Genomic DNA, 22,319 nt, shown 5'->3' on the forward strand with positions numbered 1-22,319 from the left:
AAGCTTTCAGCTAGCTTTTCAGCTTTCAGCTAGCTTATCAGCTAAACATGCCAAACATAGCCTAAATTAGTGTACACGAATTATTTTCATTTTTTTTGAATGTAGGAAAAATAGATTTCTTGAATGTCGGAAAAATAGATTTTTTATTTAATTAAATTGAGTGACACGGCAAATCTTTAAAATCTGATTGGTTGACGGTGTAAAAAAACTCTACACGGACGGTGCATCAAAATTAAACTCTTTTTATTTCCACTCTAAACCGGATAAATGTTTTTTTATATATAATTCAAATTCACTCACCCTTGAAGTGAGATAGAAAGAGAAAAAAAAGTGAAATAAATAATATAATATGTGAAATAATAGGAAAACAAGAGAGAAATGAAAATAGAAAGTGAGTAAAAATGAAATCTAAGGGACATTTGATTTTGGATGAGTGTATCAAAACTCAAAAAAATATTGATTTCCTTGCATCCATCTCTCCTCCATCCACTGCTCACAACACCAGTCCTCTCCCGTCTCTCTCTCTTTCTCTCTCCCATCACACTTTCTTCCGCTTTCTCTTGAACATGTTTGTTTTGCTAGCTAAGTAGCTAAGACTCATTCTTCTTCTTCTTAGCTTTCTCTTTCTTACTTTTATCTCCAACTCCAATCTCCTTCTCCTTTCATATATTTTTATTTATATTTTTCAAAAACTCAAGGTTAATTTAGTTTCCTTCCCAGATAGCTAGCTAACTCAAGTTAGCTTTCCAGATTCTTTCCCTGGGAAAGGGAAGAAAAGAGAAAAGAAGAAGTTGAAGAAAAAGACTCAATACTAGTATATATTGAAGGTGTTGAAGAAAACAAAAGGATTACATTTACACACAGTCCCTTGCCTGTGAATATTGCACTTTAATTGCTTTGTTTGTCTCTCCTCTCCTGAGTATCGAAATCTGATTTTAATAAAGGAAAAAGAACCTCCCTCTCTCTCTTTCATATATATTCTTGTAACCATCACAAAGCTACCCCTTCTAAAGAAGATGCCCTTGGAGGGGATTTTCATTGAACCCCCCACTTCTACTTCAACTCCTCCTGATCTCTCCCTTCAAATAAGCCCACCCTCCACTTCCTCTTCCTTGATTTGCACCACCTCCACCGCCGCCACCGATTATGAAGGCCGCCACAATCCACCAAGCACCACTAATTTCAATTTTCCTTCAAGGACTGTGCCTCAAGCTCACACTGAGCTCTCTCTTGGAAGAAATTTCAGTGGTGAACCACCCCATCAGTACAACTACAACAACCCTTATTATCAAAACCAGCAACAACAACAACTACTAGCCAGAACAGGAGCAGCAACAACAACTAGCAATTCCACAACTCATCACATCAATCACATAAATTATGGGGTTTCATTGCTTGATGTGTCATCATCAGATGGAGGATTGAGGCCAATCAAGGGGATTCCAGTGTATCACAACCGTTCATTCCCTTTCTTGCCAGTGGAACATTCAAGAGACAAGGATCATCACCATCCCAAGATGTATTTGTATCATCACCTCCCTAATTCTTACCCTCCTTCTAATTCACCCTCCTCTCTTCCTTCTCCTCCTTCTTCTTCTTCTCCTTCACCCTACTTCGCCGGAGCTCTGGATCCCATCTCCTCTCTGAGCTCCGGCGCCTCCGCCGCGGCAGCAGCAGCCTACAGAGCCGCCACCACGACAAGGCTCAACGGGATTTCAGGCGCCGAGCCTTTCAAATCTCACCCCTTGCACCACTACAACGGTGTTGGATTAGGATCCTCTCATGAGACATCACCAGGGCTGATGAGATCAAGGTTCATGCCGAAGCTGCCGACAAAGAGGAGCATGAGGGCACCAAGAATGCGGTGGACAAGCACCCTCCATGCTAGATTTGTCCATGCCGTTGAGCTCCTCGGTGGCCATGAAAGTAAGATAATGTTTACCTTTTTTCTTTCTTCTTCTTCTTCCAATTATTCCCTTTATTTTAAATAAAATATTGTTTCCATCTTGACTTTTCTTCTTTGTTCTTTCTTTTTTTCATTTTCCTGTTTTAGGCTTTTGGCTAATGTATTTAAATGTTGAATTTTAGGAGCTACACCAAAGTCAGTTCTTGAACTCATGGATGTGAAGGATCTCACATTAGCTCATGTCAAAAGCCATTTGCAGGTTTGAATGAATATCTTTGTATCTATCTCTATCCCTTTGTTTCTCTCTCTCTTTCTCTATCTAATAACCGGCACGGTTGCCGATGAAGAAAGCAGTGAATGCGGGAGTGGATGAATTTAAAGAGGTAAGAAGGAAAAGCCTTTATCGTCTCAGACAGACACAGCCTCTTAGCAGAGAAAGAGAGAGAGTGTGAGTTGAGGAAAGAAAACAGACAAAACAAAAGTCATCATTTTGCAATAATTTACCTCTCATTACATTACAACCTTATCAAACATCAACCTCGTGATTAATGAGGAAAACCAGACAAACCAGAGTCTCAAATAGAGGGAAAGAGATAGAATGGAAAAGGGATCTGAATGGGAGTCACCCCATTTTTCTTATTTTCCTTTTTAATTTAATTTAACAATAAATACATTAACACTAGGTTCAATATTTATATTTTTATATTATAATGTATTTGTGTGGGTTTATGCTAGTAGTTTTCTTTTAGTGTTGAAATGTTTTTTAACTAAGATTATTTCTTGTTTTGTGATTTCTTCTTCAGATGTATCGAACTGTTAAGACCACTGACAGGCCTGCAGTTTCTTCAGGTAATTCGGATTGCTTAACCTCAACTTTTGTTTTTCTCTTTTGATCAGCAGCCTTAATTTTTTTTTTCATCTTAAACTTAAACTCAACATTCATTTAATTTCTTCTTTGTATAGAAACTATACTGGGGAAAAGGCCACTTACCTTGTTCTTTTTCAGAGTCTTGTATTATTTCAGTTACTTTTTTTAGTTGTGACAGTTTGAGTTTGTATTTAGATACTAATTAAATGTAAGAACAAATTTTCATCTTAATTCATTAGGATACTTATGTTTACTTTTTTATCGTGTAATAACGTCAGATTAGAGTACAGTCACGGAGATCCAAACATAACCTTAACTTATTCAAGTACTTTCAAGTGTCTCTTGGCTTTACACTGTATGAAGAACATTTTAAGGTTTTCCAATATCAAATATCCAACAAGGCCACAAATTAACCCAAAACAAGTTATATAAAAATTATGAAGAGTGTGCATGCATGCACCCACCCCATTCACTCACACAAAAAACATCTTGGAATTTCTTCATAATTTCTTAATATTTTCTTCATTGTTAATTTTTTTGCAGGTCTTTCAGATGGATCAGGAGAGGATGACATGTCTCCAGTAGCCAGCAGTGGTGGTCCTCGTCAATTTTCAGATCAAAGAGGCTTGCAGGATCGGCCATTGCAACAAGACATGGATTATTCTTCCACCACCACCACTCTATGGAGTAATTCTTCAAGGTACAATTAATCATTATATAGTACTAATTTTTCTTCTCCTATTTGGCATCATGAATTAATAATTGGCCATGTTTTATGTGATTAAACAGACGTACATATTTAATGATATTTTTGGGATGCTGCATTGGTTTTCTTTCTTACTTTTTTGCTTTTGCATGGTGTGTCTTAGAAATCAATGCAAACGCACGTCCACCACACTCTTTTTTTATGAACAATGAAAAGGGTTCTTATGGCAGCTTTTGCTTTACTTGTGTTTGATTTTCTTCTTTTCTTTTGTTTCTTTATATATCTTTTCTACCTTGGAGAATTTCCCCTCCTTAGAAATACTATATATATATATATATATATATATATATATATATATATATTCAGGCATTGTTAGGCATAACAAAAGAACACTACAAGACATAATCAAACGTTAAGTAGGATTTATTAAAGGAAAGCAACCCGCATCTTCATTCACTTTTTATTCTCTTGCTTTTCTCCCTTTGAATTATGTGTAGACTTGTCCTAATCCACCTATTAACAACTCTCAATGGCTATTCATCTTAACTATGGAACACCTTGAAGAAATGTGGATCTCACGTGTATATTAATATAAAACCGAAATGATTATATCCTTATTGCTTAGTGTGTTTTTTTAAGCATTATTTTTTATTATGTAACATAGTGTTTTGATATACATTATGCAGTATGGGGAAATGTACATTTTATACTTAAGTTTTATCTTTAAAATGAATTATTAAAATGCCAACAAACAAATCTTAAAATGATTTTTTTCTTTGCTTTTTATCTTTAAGAAATGTGATTGATGATGGGATAGAAAAGAGAAGAGATGGAAGAAAGAATTAGTGTGTGAAATTATAAAAAGAAATTTCTTATTTGTTATCCTTTTTTGAGGTTAACACTTGAAATTCTCTTCTATAATCTATATTCGCCTGTGTAGTTATACCTTTACAGTAACCAAAATAATTTGAAAGATTGAGAGACCTCTCTTTCTCTTATTTGACAATTTCTGGATATATTAAACTCCTAGTAGAGGAGGGTTTTTTTATCCTTTGCAGAGATCGATTATGCACCTGCATGTCCCTTTGTTACGTTATCCTTCACGACACTCGAACCGATGTTTGTCTTCATTTAGAAAACTTAAACTAATGGTTTATAAGTAACTGAGATGCTAGCCTTTATTTCTCATATTGGTGTATTAACTTACTTGACTATGCGGATGTTCTAGGAACGAACATTGAAGAGAGGCATAGTACCTAGAGGTGGAGGGATTGTGTCAAGAGAGAGTGAGAATAAGAGAGAGTGCTGAATTTCAAGTGTTATTTCATCAAATGAGCCAAAAGTCCCTTACAATTGATAACTACCTCCTATTTATAGAGCTTGGGTACTACCTATTGGGCCAATTGGGCCTCCGAGATCAAGGCCCATCTGAAGGCCAGGGCCCCGCCTCAGGGCGGGATACATGCTGGGCGTTGCCCCTCTAGGGGCTCGCCCAGTCCACTAGTCCACAAGACACCGAGCTCGAGGTACGAGAGCTAAGGGTGTCTTTTAAATGCTGTTACATGTCTTATTGTACACCGGAATCTACACTGCCAACATGGCTTGAGAAAAGAGAAGTTAACTATATCGCCAACATGGCGTGAGCAAAAGGAAACTAGCATTTTCAGTTACCCAGTCCACCGACTCGACGAGCAAACCAAGCTGGCAAGTCCACAAGTCCGCAAGCGGCGAGAACGACTACTTTGTATTGGTGATAAGTTGGAGCAGGTGTATGATCGCTCGCCGGCGGGAAAGGTGGCAGGCATGGGTCATGTGCCGATCATTCAATCATTGACTGGCGGTGACCCCGGCGAGCGACTGAACTTCGTTGTTGGTGTCAATCGTCAGGCGATGGCGTTTGATCCTTATAGTGGCGAGGCTTTTCGCGCTTTCCCTTATTTTAAAACCCTTTCAAATTTCTATCTGCCTCACGTGGCTGCCCCACGTGATGTGTTGGTTACATCAATTTCCCTCTTTCTCCGGAACCGTCACTTCACCTTTCATAACCGTCCCACCGTGCGCAGTAACTCCCCTTTGCACGCGACCCACCTCCCCAAAACCATCATGACTTCCAACCTTCCACACGCGTCCAACACGCGTCACCCTTCCAGCTTCTCCCCTTCTCCTATAAAAACCCTTCTTCCCCACTGTCATCCCTTTCCGAGACCCCTCTTCACTTCCCTAATCGCTTACCAAACTCCTTCTGCCCACTTCCGCTCCGGAGCCGTCGCTTATCACCCTTTCCGCTACCCACTCTTCACATCCTACTCCGGTGAGTCCCACTGTCCTTATCTTTACATCGCACACATACTGATCTTTTCCTTTCTTTCACTTCACTGTCTTCTAAAAATGGCTTCAAACCCTACCTCCCCTAATCACTCTTCTTCCTCCTCCGAAAACGACCCTGACTCCACCGCTGCCGGCGGCCTCCGTTTAGAGGTTCCGGAGATCCCAGCTCACCGACTAAAAACCTACGCCACTCTGCCCCTTCCAGTCCAAGTAGCCCCCAAACACGAGGCTATAGATCAACCTTCCATCTTCCAAGATAGCGATCCCATTGTGCAATTCGTGAACTCCCTGGGTGGCTTGTCCAATGACGATGAGTTTAACGCCAAACTCAGGATCTGGGTTTGCAGTCCCGGGGATCGCCCCTGGCTTCACAAGCCAGACGGCGACGTAAAGAGATCCCATTTTTTCTTTGCGTACGAGTACATGTTTAGCGAGCTTGGAATCAGGCTTCCTTTCTCGCCCTTTGTCCAAACCGTCCTCCGCGACATCAACGCGGCTCCCTGTCAACTCCACCCTAACGCCTGGGCCTTCATTCGATGTTTTGAAATCCTAAGCGCCGCTGTCGGCATCGCCCCATCCCCCACCAGTTTCTTCTACCTTTACGACGTCGACCCCAAGTCCATCAAAAACAAAGGATGGATTTCCTTGAAGGCCCGAGCCGGCCGGAAGTGTTTGCATCCCCACAAAAGTAACGCGAAGTCCTCCTTCGCACGAAAGTACTTCCGTGTGGCGGTTCATCCCGCCTACCCAGAGGCATTCACCCTCAGAGACGGGACCGCCCTCTTTCCTCTTTACTGGACAGAGAAGCCCAACGGGATCACCGATCCTTCAGAGGATTCCTTGTCCGCCAACGATAAAGCCTTTCTTAATCTCCTTGCCCCACTTCCCATCCTTGACTGCACAACAGTCCTTGAGGGCGCTGACCTCTCAAGAACTCCCAAATACTTAGGTTGCCCATAGCTCACTTTTATTATTGACATTTCCTTTCTCGACTCCTATGTTATCACTGATCGTTTTTTTTTATTGTTACAGAAGATATGAATTTCACGAACGCCGAGCTCCTGAAGGCCCGCGAGAGGAGAATGGCTCGCTTTTCCCCAAAATTCAACACTGAGGGCGACGCGAAAAAACGGGGCGGTGCTGAGAACCAAGCCGAGAGCACCAAAGCTCCCAAGAGGAGAAGATTGACCAAAGCCTCCTCCGACGCCGGCACATCCAACCCTGGCGCTCAGCCCACCACTGCTGCTGCGCCTAAAGGCAAAAATGTCGCTGAAGCCTCTGTCGCCGCAGCTACCGAGCCAACCGCCGTACCAGCTTCTTCTCCTGCCTCCTCCGGTGCGACCGCTGCTGTTGCCGCTGAGTCCTCTATTGGCGCAACAGCCGCCTCCGCCGGCGTTAACGCCACAATTGGAGATAAGGAAAAAGAAAATGAAACCCCAAAGTCTCCCCCTCGCCAAGATGCGCCTCCTAGCCCGCCCTCAACACATGATGCAGGCTCCATGCCTTCCCCACCTCATCAAGGGGAAAAATCCTGTCCTGGCGCTGCCACTACCTCTGAAGCGGCTCGAATTGAACAAGCCCCTGCTCCCGAGGTCGGTTCTTCAAGCTATTATAATATGCTCCCCAACGCCATTGAACCCTCAGAATTCTTACTTGCTGGTCTTAACCGTGACGCCATAGAAAAAGAAGTTTTGAGTCGGGGCCTGAATGACACCAAGGAGGAGACTCTTGCTTGCCTCCTACGCGCTGGGTGCATCTTTGCTCACACGTTTGAGAAGTTCAATGCCGCCAACGTTGAAGCTGAGCGGTTGAAGGCCGAAAGTGCTAAGCATCAAGAAGCCGCCGCTGCTTGGGAAAAGCGTTTCGACAAACTGGCGACGCAGGCAGGAAAAGACAAAGTCTATGCCGACAAGATGATTGGCACGGCGGGGATTAAAATCGGCGAGCTGGAGGATCAGCTGGCGCTGATGAAGGAAGAAGCAGATGAGCTTGATGCAAGCCTTCAAGCTTGCAAGAAGGAAAAAGAGCAAGCCGAGAAGGACTTGATCGCCCGAGGCGAGGCACTGATTGCTAAGGAGTCAGAGCTTGCCATACTGTGCGCTGAGCTGGAGATAGTGAAAAAGGCGTTGGCGGAGCAAGAGAAAAAGTCTGCGGAGTCCTTGGCCTTGGCGAAATCTGACATGGAGGCGGTGATGCAGGCTACGTCCGAGGAAATCAAGAAAGCGACCGAAACTCATGCCGAGGCCCTCGCCACGAAAGATGCTGAGATTGCTTCCCAACTAGCAAAAATCAAAAGTCTAGAGGACGAGCTGGCGACGGAGAAGGCCAAAGCCATTGAGGCGAGGGAACAAGCCGCTGACATCGCCCTTGACAACCGCGAGCGCGGTTTCTACCTCGCCAAAGACCAGGCCCAACATTTGTACCCGAACTTTGACTTTAGCGCCATGGGAGTAATGAAAGAGATAACCGCCGCAGGACTGGTTGGTCCTGACGATCCTCCCCTGATTGACCAAAACCTCTGGACAGCGACTGAAGAAGAAGAGGAAGAAGAAGAACAGGAGAAAGAAAACAATGAATAATGTAATTTTTAACATTACTTTTATCTTTTACTGTCACCTTGTAGTGTACTTTTCCGCCATTCGTCTATGTTTAAGCAACCCTTCGTCATAGCTTTTTATATCGCCGTTGGATATGTTGTAAGTCATATTGGAATGCTTTCGCCGTACACTACTCGCCTCGCCTTCCCTCCTATTCATTCGCCGACCTTATATCTTGCGCTATTTTTCACGCGTCATATGATTGAATTACGCCTAACGATTTCGTGCGTTAATTTTAACTAGGACTTGTTGCTTGGTATTCCACCACCAAGACTTTAGACGTTTTTTCCCTAATAGGAAGAAACGGCCTCCATTCTCGAGGACTTCGCCCGGGGCTTTGCCCGCTCGGGGCTTACAATGCTTGGATCCCAATGGCCATTTGGGGGTCCCAAGACTTTTGCCTAGTTAACGGCGCTCGTCGTATTCTGGCGAGACTTACCCAGCACATCGTTTACGGGACCGGCGATCACGTCAGACTTTCCGGAGGGTGATTCCCAGGCGTCAAAGGCCATTTGTGGAATCGCCACAACCTTCAGGGTTCCAGCAAGCCCCTTTGGGGATCAAGCTTGTCCCACTTAGTGATCGCCGTAATTCTCTATGTCGACCGGCAATTCCGATCGTCAGGGAATCCCTGGAATTTTTTGGACACGAATTTCGTGAATTTTCGTCTTATTTTATTGATTTGTCGTTGCAGTACATTGGACAATTTGAAAACACTTCGGAAAATCTTAAAGATATCTGGCTCCGGCGATTCCGACTTGTTCACTTTCTCGCCTGCAATCAACTATAAAAGTAGCGCAAGCTCAAACCATTGAACGATCGAGGTAACCGCCTCCCATCAAGCTCTTCTAAGTGATAGGCCCCATTACCAAGAACTTTAATAATGCGGTAGGGCCCTTCCCAGTTGGGGGTAAGCTTGTTCCCCGGGGCTCCCGATCGCCACTTGAGGACCAGGTCGCCAACCTGCATATTTCGGACGCGAACCCTGCTGTTGAACTTTGCCGCCACGCGCTGCTTCATCGCTGTTTCCCGAATGTGCGCCTCGTCGCGCGTTTCCGACAAAAGGTCCAGCTCCACCGCCATGTTGGCCTCATTTTCCTCTTCAAAACCTGGTCGAGTCCGCCATGTAAAGTTGTCAATCTCCACCGGCAACATGGCATCTACTCCATAGGTCATTCTAAAGGGGGTTTCCCTTGTAGTAGATTGCTCGGTGGTGTTGTACGACCACAGCACCGCCGGAAGTTCATCCAACCAAGCTCCCTTAGCCTCCGCGAGCCGTCGTCTTAGTCCTCGTAGGATTACCCTGTTTGCAGATTCCACCTGCCCGTTCGTCTGCGGATGCTCAACAGAGGCGAACCTCATCTGTATGCCCATTTCCTTGCAGAACTCCCTTGTTTGACTGCTTGAAAACTGGGTCCCATTGTCAGATACGATCGCCCTTGGGATCCCGAACCTGCAAACAATACGCTTCCAGTAGAAATTGACTATCTTTGCAGAAGTAATCTTGGCCAAGGGTTCAGCCTCAATCCACTTAGTGAAGTAGTCCACCGCCACCAATATAAACTTCATTTGTGCCCTGGCGGTCGGGAAAGGTCCAACTAAGTCCACACCCCACATGGCGAAAGGCCACGGGGCGCTCATCGTTACCAACTCCTTTGGCGGTGCCTTAGACAAATCCGCGAACACTTGACACTCCTTGCACTGCTTCACGAAGTCCATACAATCTTTCCTGAGGGTGGGCCAGTAAAAACCCGCCCTCAACACTTTGCAAGCCAAAGACCTTCCCCCGATGTGGCTCGCGCACACTCCTTCATGTACTTCAGACATTATCGCTTCGTACTTCTCTGGCGATACACATTTCAACAATGGCGTCGAGAAACCACGGCGATACAAGTGTCCGTCAATGAGAGTATAGTGACTCGCCTCCCGCTGCTGCTCCTTCGTGCATTGCTCCACTTCTGCCGGGTCCCCCGCCAAGATAGATATTATGGGATCCATCCATGTTCTCCCTCTGTTTACGCAGGACATGAGCTCGCCTTCGATGCTTGGGTACGCCAGCGTTTCCTGAATCACACTTTTGTTATTGCCGGGCTTCCGCGTGCTCGCCAGTTTGGCTAGCGCGTCCGCCCGCTGATTTTCTGCCCGAGGAACGTACTCCACCACGACCTCTTGAAAGAGTGTCATCAAATACCGTACCCGCTCAAGGTACTTGATCAGATTAGGATCTTTGACCTGGAAAGTTCCCTTCACTTGATTCTCCACCAATTGTGAGTCCGTTCTTATCAACAAACTCCTGATCTTCACTTCCCGCGCCAACTTCAATCCGGCGATGAGAGCTTCATATTCTGCTTGGTTGTTCGTTGCTTTGAACTCGAATTTCAGGGATTGCTCCAACACTAGTTCCCCCGGCCCTTCTAACGTTACTCCCGCGCCGCTGCCACTACTATTGGAGGATCCATCCACGAAGAGAGTCCACTGAGTGTCCACTCTTTCAAACCGATCTGGAGTCAACTCGACCACAAAGTCAGCTAGTGACTGCGCACCAACCGTGCCCCGCTTATCGTATTGCAAACCATACTCTGACAATTCAACCGACCAGGCGACCAATCTACCTGATAAATCCGGTTTTTGTAATACTTGCCTCAAGGGCAAATCCGTCCGCACCTTCACGGGAAAACTCTGAAAATAAGGTCTCAACCGCCGGGCGGTGACGAGGACCGCCAGCGCCGCCTTCTCAATTTTCTGATATCTGACCTCCGCGCCCTGGAGTGTGTGACTAACGAAATAAACAATTCGATGCTCGCCATCTATCTCCTGCAACATCACCGAACTCAGAGCACTATCGCTCACAGCAAAATACAAGTGCAGCGGGTGTCCCTGTATTGGTTTCGACAAGATCGGCGGTGACGATAGGAGTTCCTTGAGGCGAACGAAAGCTTCCTCACACTCCGCCGTCCACTCGAATACGACATTCTTGCGAAGACACTTGAAAAAAGGAAAAGATCTGTCACCAGACTTGGGAAGAAACCGAGATAAAGCTGCTATTCGCCCCGTCAAACGTTGGACCTCTTTCACATTGGAAGGGCTTTTCATCTGCTGAATCGCCTTGCATTTTTCTGGGTTTATCTCGATTCCTCTGGATGTGATCATGAATCCCAAAAACTTGCCCCCCTGAACACCAAAAGAGCATTTCTCCGGATTGAGGCGCATACTGTGCTTCCTTATTTCGCCAAATGCTTCCTCCAGATCTTGATGATGGTCTAAACCTCGTACTGATTTAACAATCATGTCATCAACGTAAACCTCCATGTTTCTTCCCACCTGCCTAGCAAAAACCCTATCCATCAATCTTTGGTAGGTAGCCCCAGCGTTCTTTAGTCCAAACGGCATGGTGCGATAGCAATAATTGACTCTGGCAGTCATAAAAGCCGTTTTGTCCTCGTCTGCCGGGTGCATGCGGATTTGATGATAGCCAGAATAAGCATCCATCAAGCTAAGCAGTTCGTTGCCCGAGGCACCATCAACAAGGCTATCGATGCTGGGAAGGGGATACGAATCTTTTGGACATGCTTTGTTTAAGTCTGTGTAATCTACACACATTCGCCATTTCCCGTTCGCCTTCTTCACCATTACGACGTTTGCCAACCACGTCGGATACTTCACTTCCCTGATGAACTCTGCCGCCAACAACTTGTCGACCTCCTGTTGCACCGCCTTCCCCTTGTCGCCACCCAAGCGCCTCCTAAGTTGTGAAACTGGCTTGACACTTGGATTCAATGCTAACCGGTGGCATATGAAGTTTGGATCAATTCCAGGCATGTCTTTGCAGCTCCAAGCAAACAAGTCTAAGTTCCCCCCAAGCAGTTTTGTCAGGCGCGTCTCCTGCTCTTTCGTCAGTCTGGTCCCAATCTTCAAAGTGCGATCGCCAAACTTTAGCGCCTTCGTTTCCTCAATTGGCGTGGGCCTATTTACTCGCCCCTCGCCCCGGGGATCAAGATTTTCATCCGAAGCTTCGATTTCATAACATCTATGACCAACCAACGCACTCTTCTTGCCGTACAAGTTAAGGCAATTATTGTAACACTCCCTCGCCATCTTCTGATCCACTTTCAGCTTTCCCACCTTTCCACTGCTTAGCGGATACTTGACCGCCAAGTGGGCTGTCGAAATTACAGCACAAAGGCGATTCAACGTATTTCGCCCAATGATGACATTGTAGGATGCTACCACCTGGAGAACCAGATACCTTACCTTCAAAACCCTAGCACACTCGTCTTCCCCAAATATTGTGTCTAGATCAATGTATCCCCGCACCATTACTTGCTCCCCCGCGAAACCTACCAAGGTTCCCGCGTATGGAGTTAGATCATTGTCAGTTAGTCCCAACTTGTCAAATGCATCACCATAGATAATATCAGCCGAACTACCCTGATCCAGGAGTACCCTTCTAATGTTGAAACTGTTCATCCTTAACTGCACCACAATCGGGTCGTCCTTATGAGGCTTTATCCCCTCAAAGTCCGCCATCGAGATTGTTATGTCAGGGTGTACGAATCCAAAAGCGACCTCATGAACGGAATTTACGGCACGAACATGGCGTTTACGCGCCGCGTGAGTGTCGCCACCGCCGCCAAATCCCCCGGCGATGGTGTTGATGGTCCCGACGGGCGGTCCTGAGTGTCGAGCGAACGTGTCATCAGCCCCTTTTGTGGCGATAGCCGCTGATTCTTGCTTTTTCTTGCCCTTAGTGTCCGCTCGCTCCCCCTCCCGCTTGTGCGCTTTGTTTTGATCGCCTCCATTGCGCCACTGGCCTTGACGATTTCCTTGATATCCCGCCCGAATCAACTTGTCAATCTCCCGCTGCAAAGTCCAACAGTCATCCGTATCATGCCCGGCGGACCGGTGGAACTCGCACCACTTCTTGGGATTGGCGTCCCGTGGCTGATACTTTGGGGCCTCCGGCTCATCCACTAGATTTGCGTCGCTTGCCCCTCGGAGCGTATCCGATACATCTGTGTTCATCACCATATCAGTTTCCTCCCGCTGGCGATGAGACTTAGATTGCCAAGGCCGACGTTGTTCATAATCATCACGCCGTGGATACAACTGTTCCTTGGTCGGTTTGAATACCGACTTCCCCTTACCCGGCCTCTGCTGTTTGCCATCCCCTTTATCTTCGCCGCTCCTATCTTTTTTCACGCGCTTGGGCGACGTGTCGCCCTTTTCCAACTTCGCGCGCTTTCTTTTGAAAGCGTCGTCCTCCTCGTCGAGAATATAAGTGCTGGCACGAGCACGCATCTCTCCCATCGAGCGCGCCGGCTTACGTGTCAATTTGCTGTTCAACCCTCCCGGCAGCAAACCGTTTTTAAATGCTAAAGCACAAGCTCGAGGCTCCTCGTCCTCTACCTTTACCGACGCCGCGCTATACCTTGCCATGTACTCTTTCAGTGACTCCCCCTCCTGCTGGCGAATATTGTATAGGTCATTGATTGTCACCGGCTGATTCTTATTTGCCGAGAATTGCACTAGAAACTTGGATGAGAAGTCTCTGAAATTTGAAATCGATCCACGCGGCAAAGTTGTGAACCACGCCATCGCCGTCGATTTGAACGTCGATGGAAACATCCTGCACTTCACCGCATCTGACGCCGCAATTATCACCATCTTCGTATTAAAATACAGAAGATGATCTTTCGGATCGGAATCTCCGCTGTAAGAATCCAGAACTAACGTTTTCATGTTATCCGGAATCGCCACATTCTCAACATCTTCCGAGAACGGACGGAACTCAGCCACGGAGTCTGCTTCTCTGCTTCCATCATCTCGCTGCTCACGACGGTAGAAATCTAACTGAGCCTGTAGATGCTCATTCCGCTGCTGGATGTTGCCAATACTGCGCATCAAATGGCGCCATTGCTCCTGTGTCACCGCCGGCTGTTGTTCCGGAGCAGGTGAATTCTCTGGTGAGCGCTCCAGAGATCCTACCTGTGAAGGCGATGGAGGAGGTGGTGGTGATGGAAGAGGAGAAGGCGACTGTACTCCTGTCGTTCGTACCGGAGAATCCAGGTCCACACGATGAGGCCGCCGAGGCGGCGAAATCCGCTGTCGCATCGGTGAATGATGCTGCCTCCTGCGTCGAGTCTCCATCCAAACCAGAAATGATGCAAACTCGATCGGAGAACCAACACTAGTCACAGAATCAAAATCGGAAAACCAGAGAACTGCCTAATCACAATCAGAGGTAACCTCATGCACAATCAATCCACGTGAATGGGAGTAGAAAGTTTTCGGTCCCCACAGACGGCGCCAAATGTTCTAGGAACGAACATTGAAGAGAGGCATAGTACCTAGAGGTGGAGGGATTGTGTCAAGAGAGAGTGAGAATAAGAGAGAGTGCTGAATTTCAAGTGTTATTTCATCAAATGAGCCAAAAGTCCCTTACAATTGATAACTACCTCCTATTTATAGAGCTTGGGTACTACCTATTGGGCCAATTGGGCCTCCGAGATCAAGGCCCATCTGAAGGCCAGGGCCCCGCCTCAGGGCGGGATACATGCTGGGCGTTGCCCCTCTAGGGGCTCGCCCAGTCCAGCGGATATAGCTATTTGATCTGACTTAGTTTGGTATGTATATAGGTTGGAGTATTCCTTGTACTTTCTTTAATATATTTTGGCTCATCCAAAATAAAAAGAAAAGTAATTGTCTATGTGCAGGCTTATTACAATAAACATATAGAGATGGAACTAACTTTCAAGCTCAATAGAGTGATATCCCTAATTACCTCTGAAAGAAGAACAAGTTTTCAAGCTCTATAGAGTGAATTTGATAATAGTAACAGTAGAGAGCGATGGCCTTGTGAACTTGTTATAAAAATTATTCTACTTTGCTGCAAATCATGCATATATATGGTGGAGTTCTGCAGTGCATTTCCATTCAACAAAAGTGATATATAATTAATACTATATTTTTAATTTTCTACTATCTTTCTCATATTAATGAAATTCATCAACAGTAGAGAGCCATGGCCACAAACTAGTTCTAACGAAGTAGAAGGTTTTAGACCAACAATCTTCCAATCACAACCAATTTCAGGAGGGCATCAAATTCAGGTACAAGTTGGTTATAATTTTTTCCTAAATTCTCGACATTGTACATCTCAGTTTCTAATGGTTGTTTCCCCAACAGAAGTGTGATTCAACCCAACTCAAGAACAATTTGTCAGGATCTAATTTAGAGTGTAAGAATCCAAGCTTGGAGTTCACATTAGGAAGACCAGATTGGAATGGCAAAGGACAAGCCTAGCTAATTTTTCATTGGTTTCCTAATTGTCTCTATTTTGCATTAATTTGATTATAATCCACCAAGGTGGTGTTAATTAGATATATATAAGTTGGTGTCAAAGAGAAGAAGAAATTCTCTGCATAGTTCTACTAATGAAGTTCCTTTTGGAAGTTTTCTGAGCTCATGGACAGTTTTGTTTAGCATTTTCTTGTATTTAATTTTATTTATTTATTGGTGAGGTGGAGGAAAGGAAGCTGATGTAGCAGCAAAATGTAGAAGAACAAGAAAGTGAGAGAGAGAAGGGGAAGAAATTGAACACTTTATTTTGGTTATAGCAGTTCTCATTTTCTTCTGTAGTCTCTATAGTTCAATTTCTGTTCTTTTTTATCACATAAAAGTGTGCGTGTGTATATCCCTGTTTGCACTTGCTATTGTCAACAGAATAAGCAAAACTTCAAAGTCAAAGTTTGTAAATGAGTTTTTTTTAGAAATAAAGCACAAAACAAGACTACACAATAAACTCTTGACAAAGAAGAGAAATGACACTCGAATGAGGAAACTCTCAAACACGTAAAGAAGAGACTTCTTGAGTAGCTTGTCTTAGTTTTTTTTTTTTTTATAAGCCAAAATTATATTGAAGAGGAGTACAAGGGGTACTTCAACCCAATACAAGGAATAGGGGAGCAAGAAAGAAAATGTAAATACATACAAAAGCCCCAAAGAAGAACCCAACCCAAAGGAGCAAGACTTGATAAGGTATGCCTCATTAAAACCTTACTAAGAAAACCCCCTTGGAAAAAACCTAGAAGGAAAAAGAGTACATACATTATCAAACCAAAAAGTCTCTACAAAAAATAAATAAAAAAAACCCAGTGATGTAGCAGTAGCAATAGCACCCAATTTAAAGTCAAGCTAACCAATTCATCTCTTGGACAAATGAACAAAAACTCCACCAACGCAATTTAATGAAGAAGGATTGTGCCATTTAGTACAGAAGAACAAATTTGCCTCCCTAAGCAACTCGGCAATAACGCAGCAAAGGATAGCATTAGTGCAACATAGCAATACATTCCTTAGGATTATTTTCCCATTCATAAAAAGAAGAGATGAAATTCCTATCATGAGTTCTCAACCAAAGCCAAACTTTGTACTTCACTAGCTCTACTATTCTAGCAACCTCAACCCCACACCACTGAATACCGAGCCATTCCTAGTCTGCCAAATTGAATTCACCACAACAATCCAGATTAAGTTCATGATTTGACCATCCTTCAGTTTGCAAGAAATCAGATTTTCATGAAGGAAAAAATGAGATTCTGCCTCACATGAAAAAGCTGTTTGTACACCTAACCAGAAACATATCTCCATTCACACTTTCCATGACACTCCACAGGTAAAGAAAAGATGCTTGCAGCTCTCCTCCTCAACTTCACACAACCCACATGACAAACTAGCATTCACAGGAAGTGCATTTCTCCTGACCAAGTCAATTTTGGTATGCACTTTTCCTATAAGAACTCTCCATGCCAAAGCTAGCGATCCTAAAGGGGCTTTAGCTTTCCATAGTAGCTTGTCTTAGTAATACCATATTGAGTTCTCTAGGAATATGAAACAAATCAATTTTTTTTGAAACAGCCAAAAAAACTATTAACATTAAAGATAGAAAACAGGGGGAAGCACCAGGAATGCTTCCACCAAATACAAAGATCAGTTACAATCTGAGGATAGAAATAATGGCCTAGAAATAAACATGCCAAACCCCCACCAATGACTAAACCAGTACGTCCTGTAGAAATAAGTAACAAAAAGACTTATGACAATAGTTCAGAGCCTGGTAAAAAAAACTGCACTGCCCGCAACTACACCATGATAAAGAGCCTCCACCCATCTGCCATACAACATGCGTTTTTCTTACCCTATTTGCACCGATAGAGCGAATTACTTATTAGAGCATACCCTCAAGACCTTCAAACCTTCAAAGAAAAAACCTCTCATTCATAAAAAGATAATTTAAATTGCTGCACTTTTACTCTCAGCCATAGCCAGATCAATTTTAACCCAACATATTCTTAACTATGAGTATCAAATCTCGCAACCAATCATCATAGATGTCACTAATGCTCGTGAGTATTTCCATCTTGAAACCTATCCTAGTGCTTGCTAAGTGTCAATACTTTCCATCTTCTCAGGTCTCTTTTATATTGTATTTAGATTTAGATTTAGATAATAATAATAATAATAATAATAATAATAATAATATTATATTATTATTATTATTATTATTATTATTATTATTATTATTATATATTAGATTAGCGCGCAGGGTTTTGGAGACTTCTTGGACAAACTATCAAGTCTCAACTGAATTGAGGAGTAGCTGTCAACTGCGTGAACAAATGGAATATAGCTAATCATTTGTTACGTTTCCCTCCAAAAACTTACTTTTAAAACCATTCAAATCAATCTTCATTCTCCCCAAATCACCTGAAACCCTTTTATCTGTATACTATTAAAAAGAAAATCATTATCTAAAGACATTGTACACATGCCATTACAAGAATAAAAGTTATCACACCCCCCTCTCTGGCTGACAAGTGTCACGGCCAAAGAGACTCACACACATTAAATATCTTACGTGATTTCCCTTAATTTTGTATCTTTGTCCCCCATTAAATGATGGTTATGAATGCATTTAAAATAATTTATTAATTACATGATAATACCGATTATTTATGATAAATAATTGGAATTAAATTTGTTCAATTCTGATTATTTCTATAATGTTGTTTCATAATCTTTTTAATGATAATATACACAACCGTAATATAATAGAGTTTATTTTTATAAGTACAGTAGAATTTTAAGTCTATATACACAATCTCAATATAGCTTATACAGGGTTTATCAAGGTTTATTTTAATAGTATTCAAGAATTATTATATTCAAAGTTTTGCAATTAATTACTTTTTGCAATTAATTATTTAATTCATTCAAATTCCTTAAATATACCACTTAATGGGAATAGCCATCATAGTATTCAAGGAAATTACTGTTTGCTATCTATTTAAGGAAATTACTTTTTGCAATTAATTATTTATTTCCTTCAAATTCCTTAAATAGACAACTTAATTATATTAATTTGTATTTACACTCATAAAAGACATTAAATGATATATTAAATAAATGGAAAATCCGTTTTTTATAAAAAAAAATCCATTTAAAATAAATTTTCACATTTTAATGCAATGACAATTTGTTTAAGGAAATAGAAATTAAGGGTAATTATTTTAATCAATTTAATTATAACCGTTGAATACCATCAAATTAGGATCGATCAATTTAATTATGTATCATTGACAATTTTAAACATTTAATAATTTTGCATGTTTAAAAAAATCATAATACATCATTTAATACTAATTACGGTTAAAAAAACAGAAAACACTAATTTCCTTATTTAACATAAATTTAATTGAATTGAATTAAAATCATTTTATTACACATCAATCTTAGGACAAAATTACGTGATTAACTTTATAAATAATTAATGGTTCCAATTTTAAATGCAATAATTAAGGTGATAAATGATTCTAAAATAACTAATCCAAGTAAGTTTTATTTTCCAAATTACCAAAACCTTGAATTTCCGAAAAAGTCAAAATATTGAAACAAAATTTTCAATATGTGGGTCAACTATTTAAATTAGAAACCATTAATTATTAATAAAGTTAATAACGTAATTTTGGTGAGAACATAACTTAGTTGCAAGCAATGATGCAAGCAACCAAGTTGGTTGTGTCTACATACCATTGTAATAATGGTCTATTCGTAATTGAAGAAAATCGTTATCCAAAACAATTATACACATGGCATTCCAAGAATCAATTTCATCCCACCCCCTCTCTGGCTGACAAGTGTCACAGCCAGAGAGGGGGCTCTGGCTGACAAGTGTCACAGCCAGAGAGACTCACACAAATTAATTATCCTCAGTGATTTTTCTATAATTTTGTTGGGTTGTCCCCCATTAAATGAAAAAAATATAAATAAAGTTAATAACGTAATGTTTGGAATTTTGTTTGTGTAAATGAAAATATACAGGGATCCGGAAATGTTAATAACGTAATATTTTCAATTAATATACACAACCTCAATATAATATACAGGATTTTTAATAGTATTCACCAATATAATATATAGGTAGCCTACATGAACGGTTCAAGATTTATTTGAATAGTATTCAAGGTTTATTATATTCAAGGTTTTGCAATTAATTATTTATTTCCTTCAAATTCCTTTTAAGGAAATTACTTTTTGCTATCTATTTAAGGAAATTACTTTTTGCAATTAATTATTTATTTTTCCATCAAATTCCTTAAATAGATCACTTAATTATATTAATTTGTATTTACACTCATAAAAGACATTAAATGCTATATTAAATAAATGGTATATCCGTTTAAAAAAAATCTCATTTGAAATAATTTTTTACATTTTAATACATTGACAATTTGTTTAAGGAAATTTTTTTTCGAATTTCATTGATTAATTCTAAACAATTTAACTATAACCGTTGATTACCATCACTTAATTTAATTATGTAGTATCATTAACAATTTTAAACATTTAATTTGTTGAAATATTTAAAAAAATTATAATAGACATTTAATATTAATTAATATTTGAAAAGCAGAAAACATTGTTTTCCTTATTTAACATAAATTGAATTGAATTAAAATTATTTTATTACACATCAATACTAGGCCAAAAATTCAAATAGTCATGCAATTAATTCTGAGCCAAAATTACGCTATTAATTTTATTTATAATTAATGGTTTTCAATTTTAAAGCAATAATTAAGGTGATTAATTATTCTAAAATAATTAATCCAAGTAAGTTTTATTTCCTTAATTACAAAGTCATTAATTTTCGAAAAAGTCAAAATAATTAAACATAATTTGCGTGTGTGGAAAATCAAAAAATAAAGCTGATTATATGTTTGTATAAAACGTTTTTTTAGAAATACAATTGTATGTACTATACTGTACGAACTATGTACCTGGACTAATTAATACATGTATATGTATACACACATCCTATAAAACACTTCCACGGGGAAAAATATTTTACATAAAAAATAATTCATGTAAAAACTAATAATTTTTGCTAACTCTTTATTCCCCTTCAACCCTTATGTCTCATAGCTCTTACCACTTTTGCAACTCTTGGTAATAATTTTTCATCTAATTTAAGTATGTTTTTCACAATCTTAAAAATGTTTTCACAAAATATTTAGGATTAAATATATATGGAGTTTTTTTCAAATTTTGCAAGTTGTGTGATACCCATTATTATTTTGCTTGGTTGAATACTCATTTTTGCGAGATCGTCGATTCATTATTACGTGCCTAAATAATGGGGTTAAAATTCACCGTGCAACGCACAGGGTAAAAACGCTAGTATAATAATAATAATAATAGGATAGGTTTCAAGCAAGGAGTCAGACTCACAATCAACCGCTCTAAGCCTCAGTTCTTAAATATGGCAACAATTTTTTGTTTGTTTGTAGGCAACATTATTGTAGTACTCTAGTAGATCACATAGGACACATAAGAATTAAGATAAGCTCCAAGCAAATCTAGGGACTAAAAAGCATTACTGTAGAACGATAGATAGTGTCAAATAATTTTTTTGTTTTTATTTTGGACAATGTGTCAAATAAGATTTAAGTGCCCAAATATATTAAAAAGGCCTTGCTTTTTTGGGCTTTGTATGGGTCTGATCAGCCCCTATTTCTCATTTGTCAGTCCGTGACTCAATTGTAAAATGCAAGATGCGTGCGATATTTCGTTATAAGACCAAGAAACTCTGTGAGACAATTATATGTCGCAGTCTTTTTCATCACAAGTTCTTTGTATAATGCTTGACTATATAGTTGGAACAATTCAAAGAAAGATGGCAGTGGACGTGTTGGCGAGATAGGAGTTCAAAGAATGAAGCCATGCATCAATGGGCAACACTGAAGACCATCAAGAGAATCCAACGCCACATCGTTACCCAAAATGTTAAGGCATTGAGTTTATAGGTCACATCTCTTATAAAGCCTGCACTTCACCTATTTTTAAGCAATGTTGGACTTCAACTTGCTTGAATTCTTAACATTCTCTCCCTCAAGTACGAGTCGCAACCACATTATCATACTCCCCTCCGCGGAAGATATCTGCACTTGCATTGTCGTTCGCTTCACCGCATCAACGAGACACAATGAGTCGTCACCATGACTACACCAACCATCGGCTCTGATACCATTTGTTTGGGAGACAGGGGAGCCCAAACCATGAGACCATGCAACAATGGGTCAACACTGAAGACCACCAAAAGAATCCGACAAAGCGAACCTCGCCCCTATCCTTGTGTTTGGCCCAACTGTTTGTTACAGAGTGCTATTCGGGGGTGTGGGCGTAGCCCCCCACAGCACGGTATAGAAGTATTGTTGTAATCTGGAACATAATTATCTCTATATAATGCTTGTAACAATGTAACCCTATATCTTAACATAACAATAAGACAAAACTACAACTGTTCTGTAGTCACAGACGTAGGCACATTTTATCGAACTGCTTGAACAAACCTCA

At 41.4% G+C, this 22,319-nt stretch overlaps 1 protein-coding gene across 2 annotated transcripts; it reads left to right on the top strand.

Annotated features, from left to right (window-relative positions):
- Positions 1 to 451: 451 nt before the first annotated feature.
- Positions 452 to 16,042, top strand: LOC130723753 (transcription repressor KAN1-like). 2 transcript variants are annotated; one of them, XM_057574880.1, is made up of 6 exons: positions 452 to 1,926; positions 2,089 to 2,165; positions 2,710 to 2,755; positions 3,318 to 3,474; positions 15,421 to 15,514; positions 15,591 to 16,042. In XM_057574880.1, exons 1-6 carry the CDS (start codon positions 1,017 to 1,019, stop codon positions 15,705 to 15,707), a joined length of 1,401 nt encoding a protein of 466 aa, XP_057430863.1. In that variant the 5' UTR covers positions 452 to 1,016; the 3' UTR covers positions 15,708 to 16,042. The 2 variants fall into 2 exon arrangements, with proteins under 2 accessions (XP_057430863.1, XP_057430862.1); XM_057574879.1 differs by having other exon boundaries at positions 454 to 1,926; positions 15,418 to 15,514.
- Positions 16,043 to 22,319: the final 6,277 nt, after the last annotated feature.

The sequence above is a fragment of the Lotus japonicus genome, chromosome 6 (assembly GCF_012489685.1).
Source record: "Lotus japonicus ecotype B-129 chromosome 6, LjGifu_v1.2".
NCBI lineage: Eukaryota > Viridiplantae > Streptophyta > Magnoliopsida > Fabales > Fabaceae > Lotus > Lotus japonicus.

Coding starts and splice junctions, on each gene's coding strand:
- LOC130723753 (XM_057574879.1), top strand. CDS start 1,017: ATGCCCTTGGAGGGGATTTTCATTGAACCCCCCACTTCTACTTCAACT. Junction 2,166..2,709: donor ATGTCAAAAGCCATTTGCAG/GTTTGAATGAAT, acceptor TTTCTTCTTCAG/ATGTATCGAACTGTTAAGAC. Junction 2,756..3,317: donor CAGGCCTGCAGTTTCTTCAG/GTAATTCGGATT, acceptor ATTTTTTTGCAG/GTCTTTCAGATGGATCAGGA.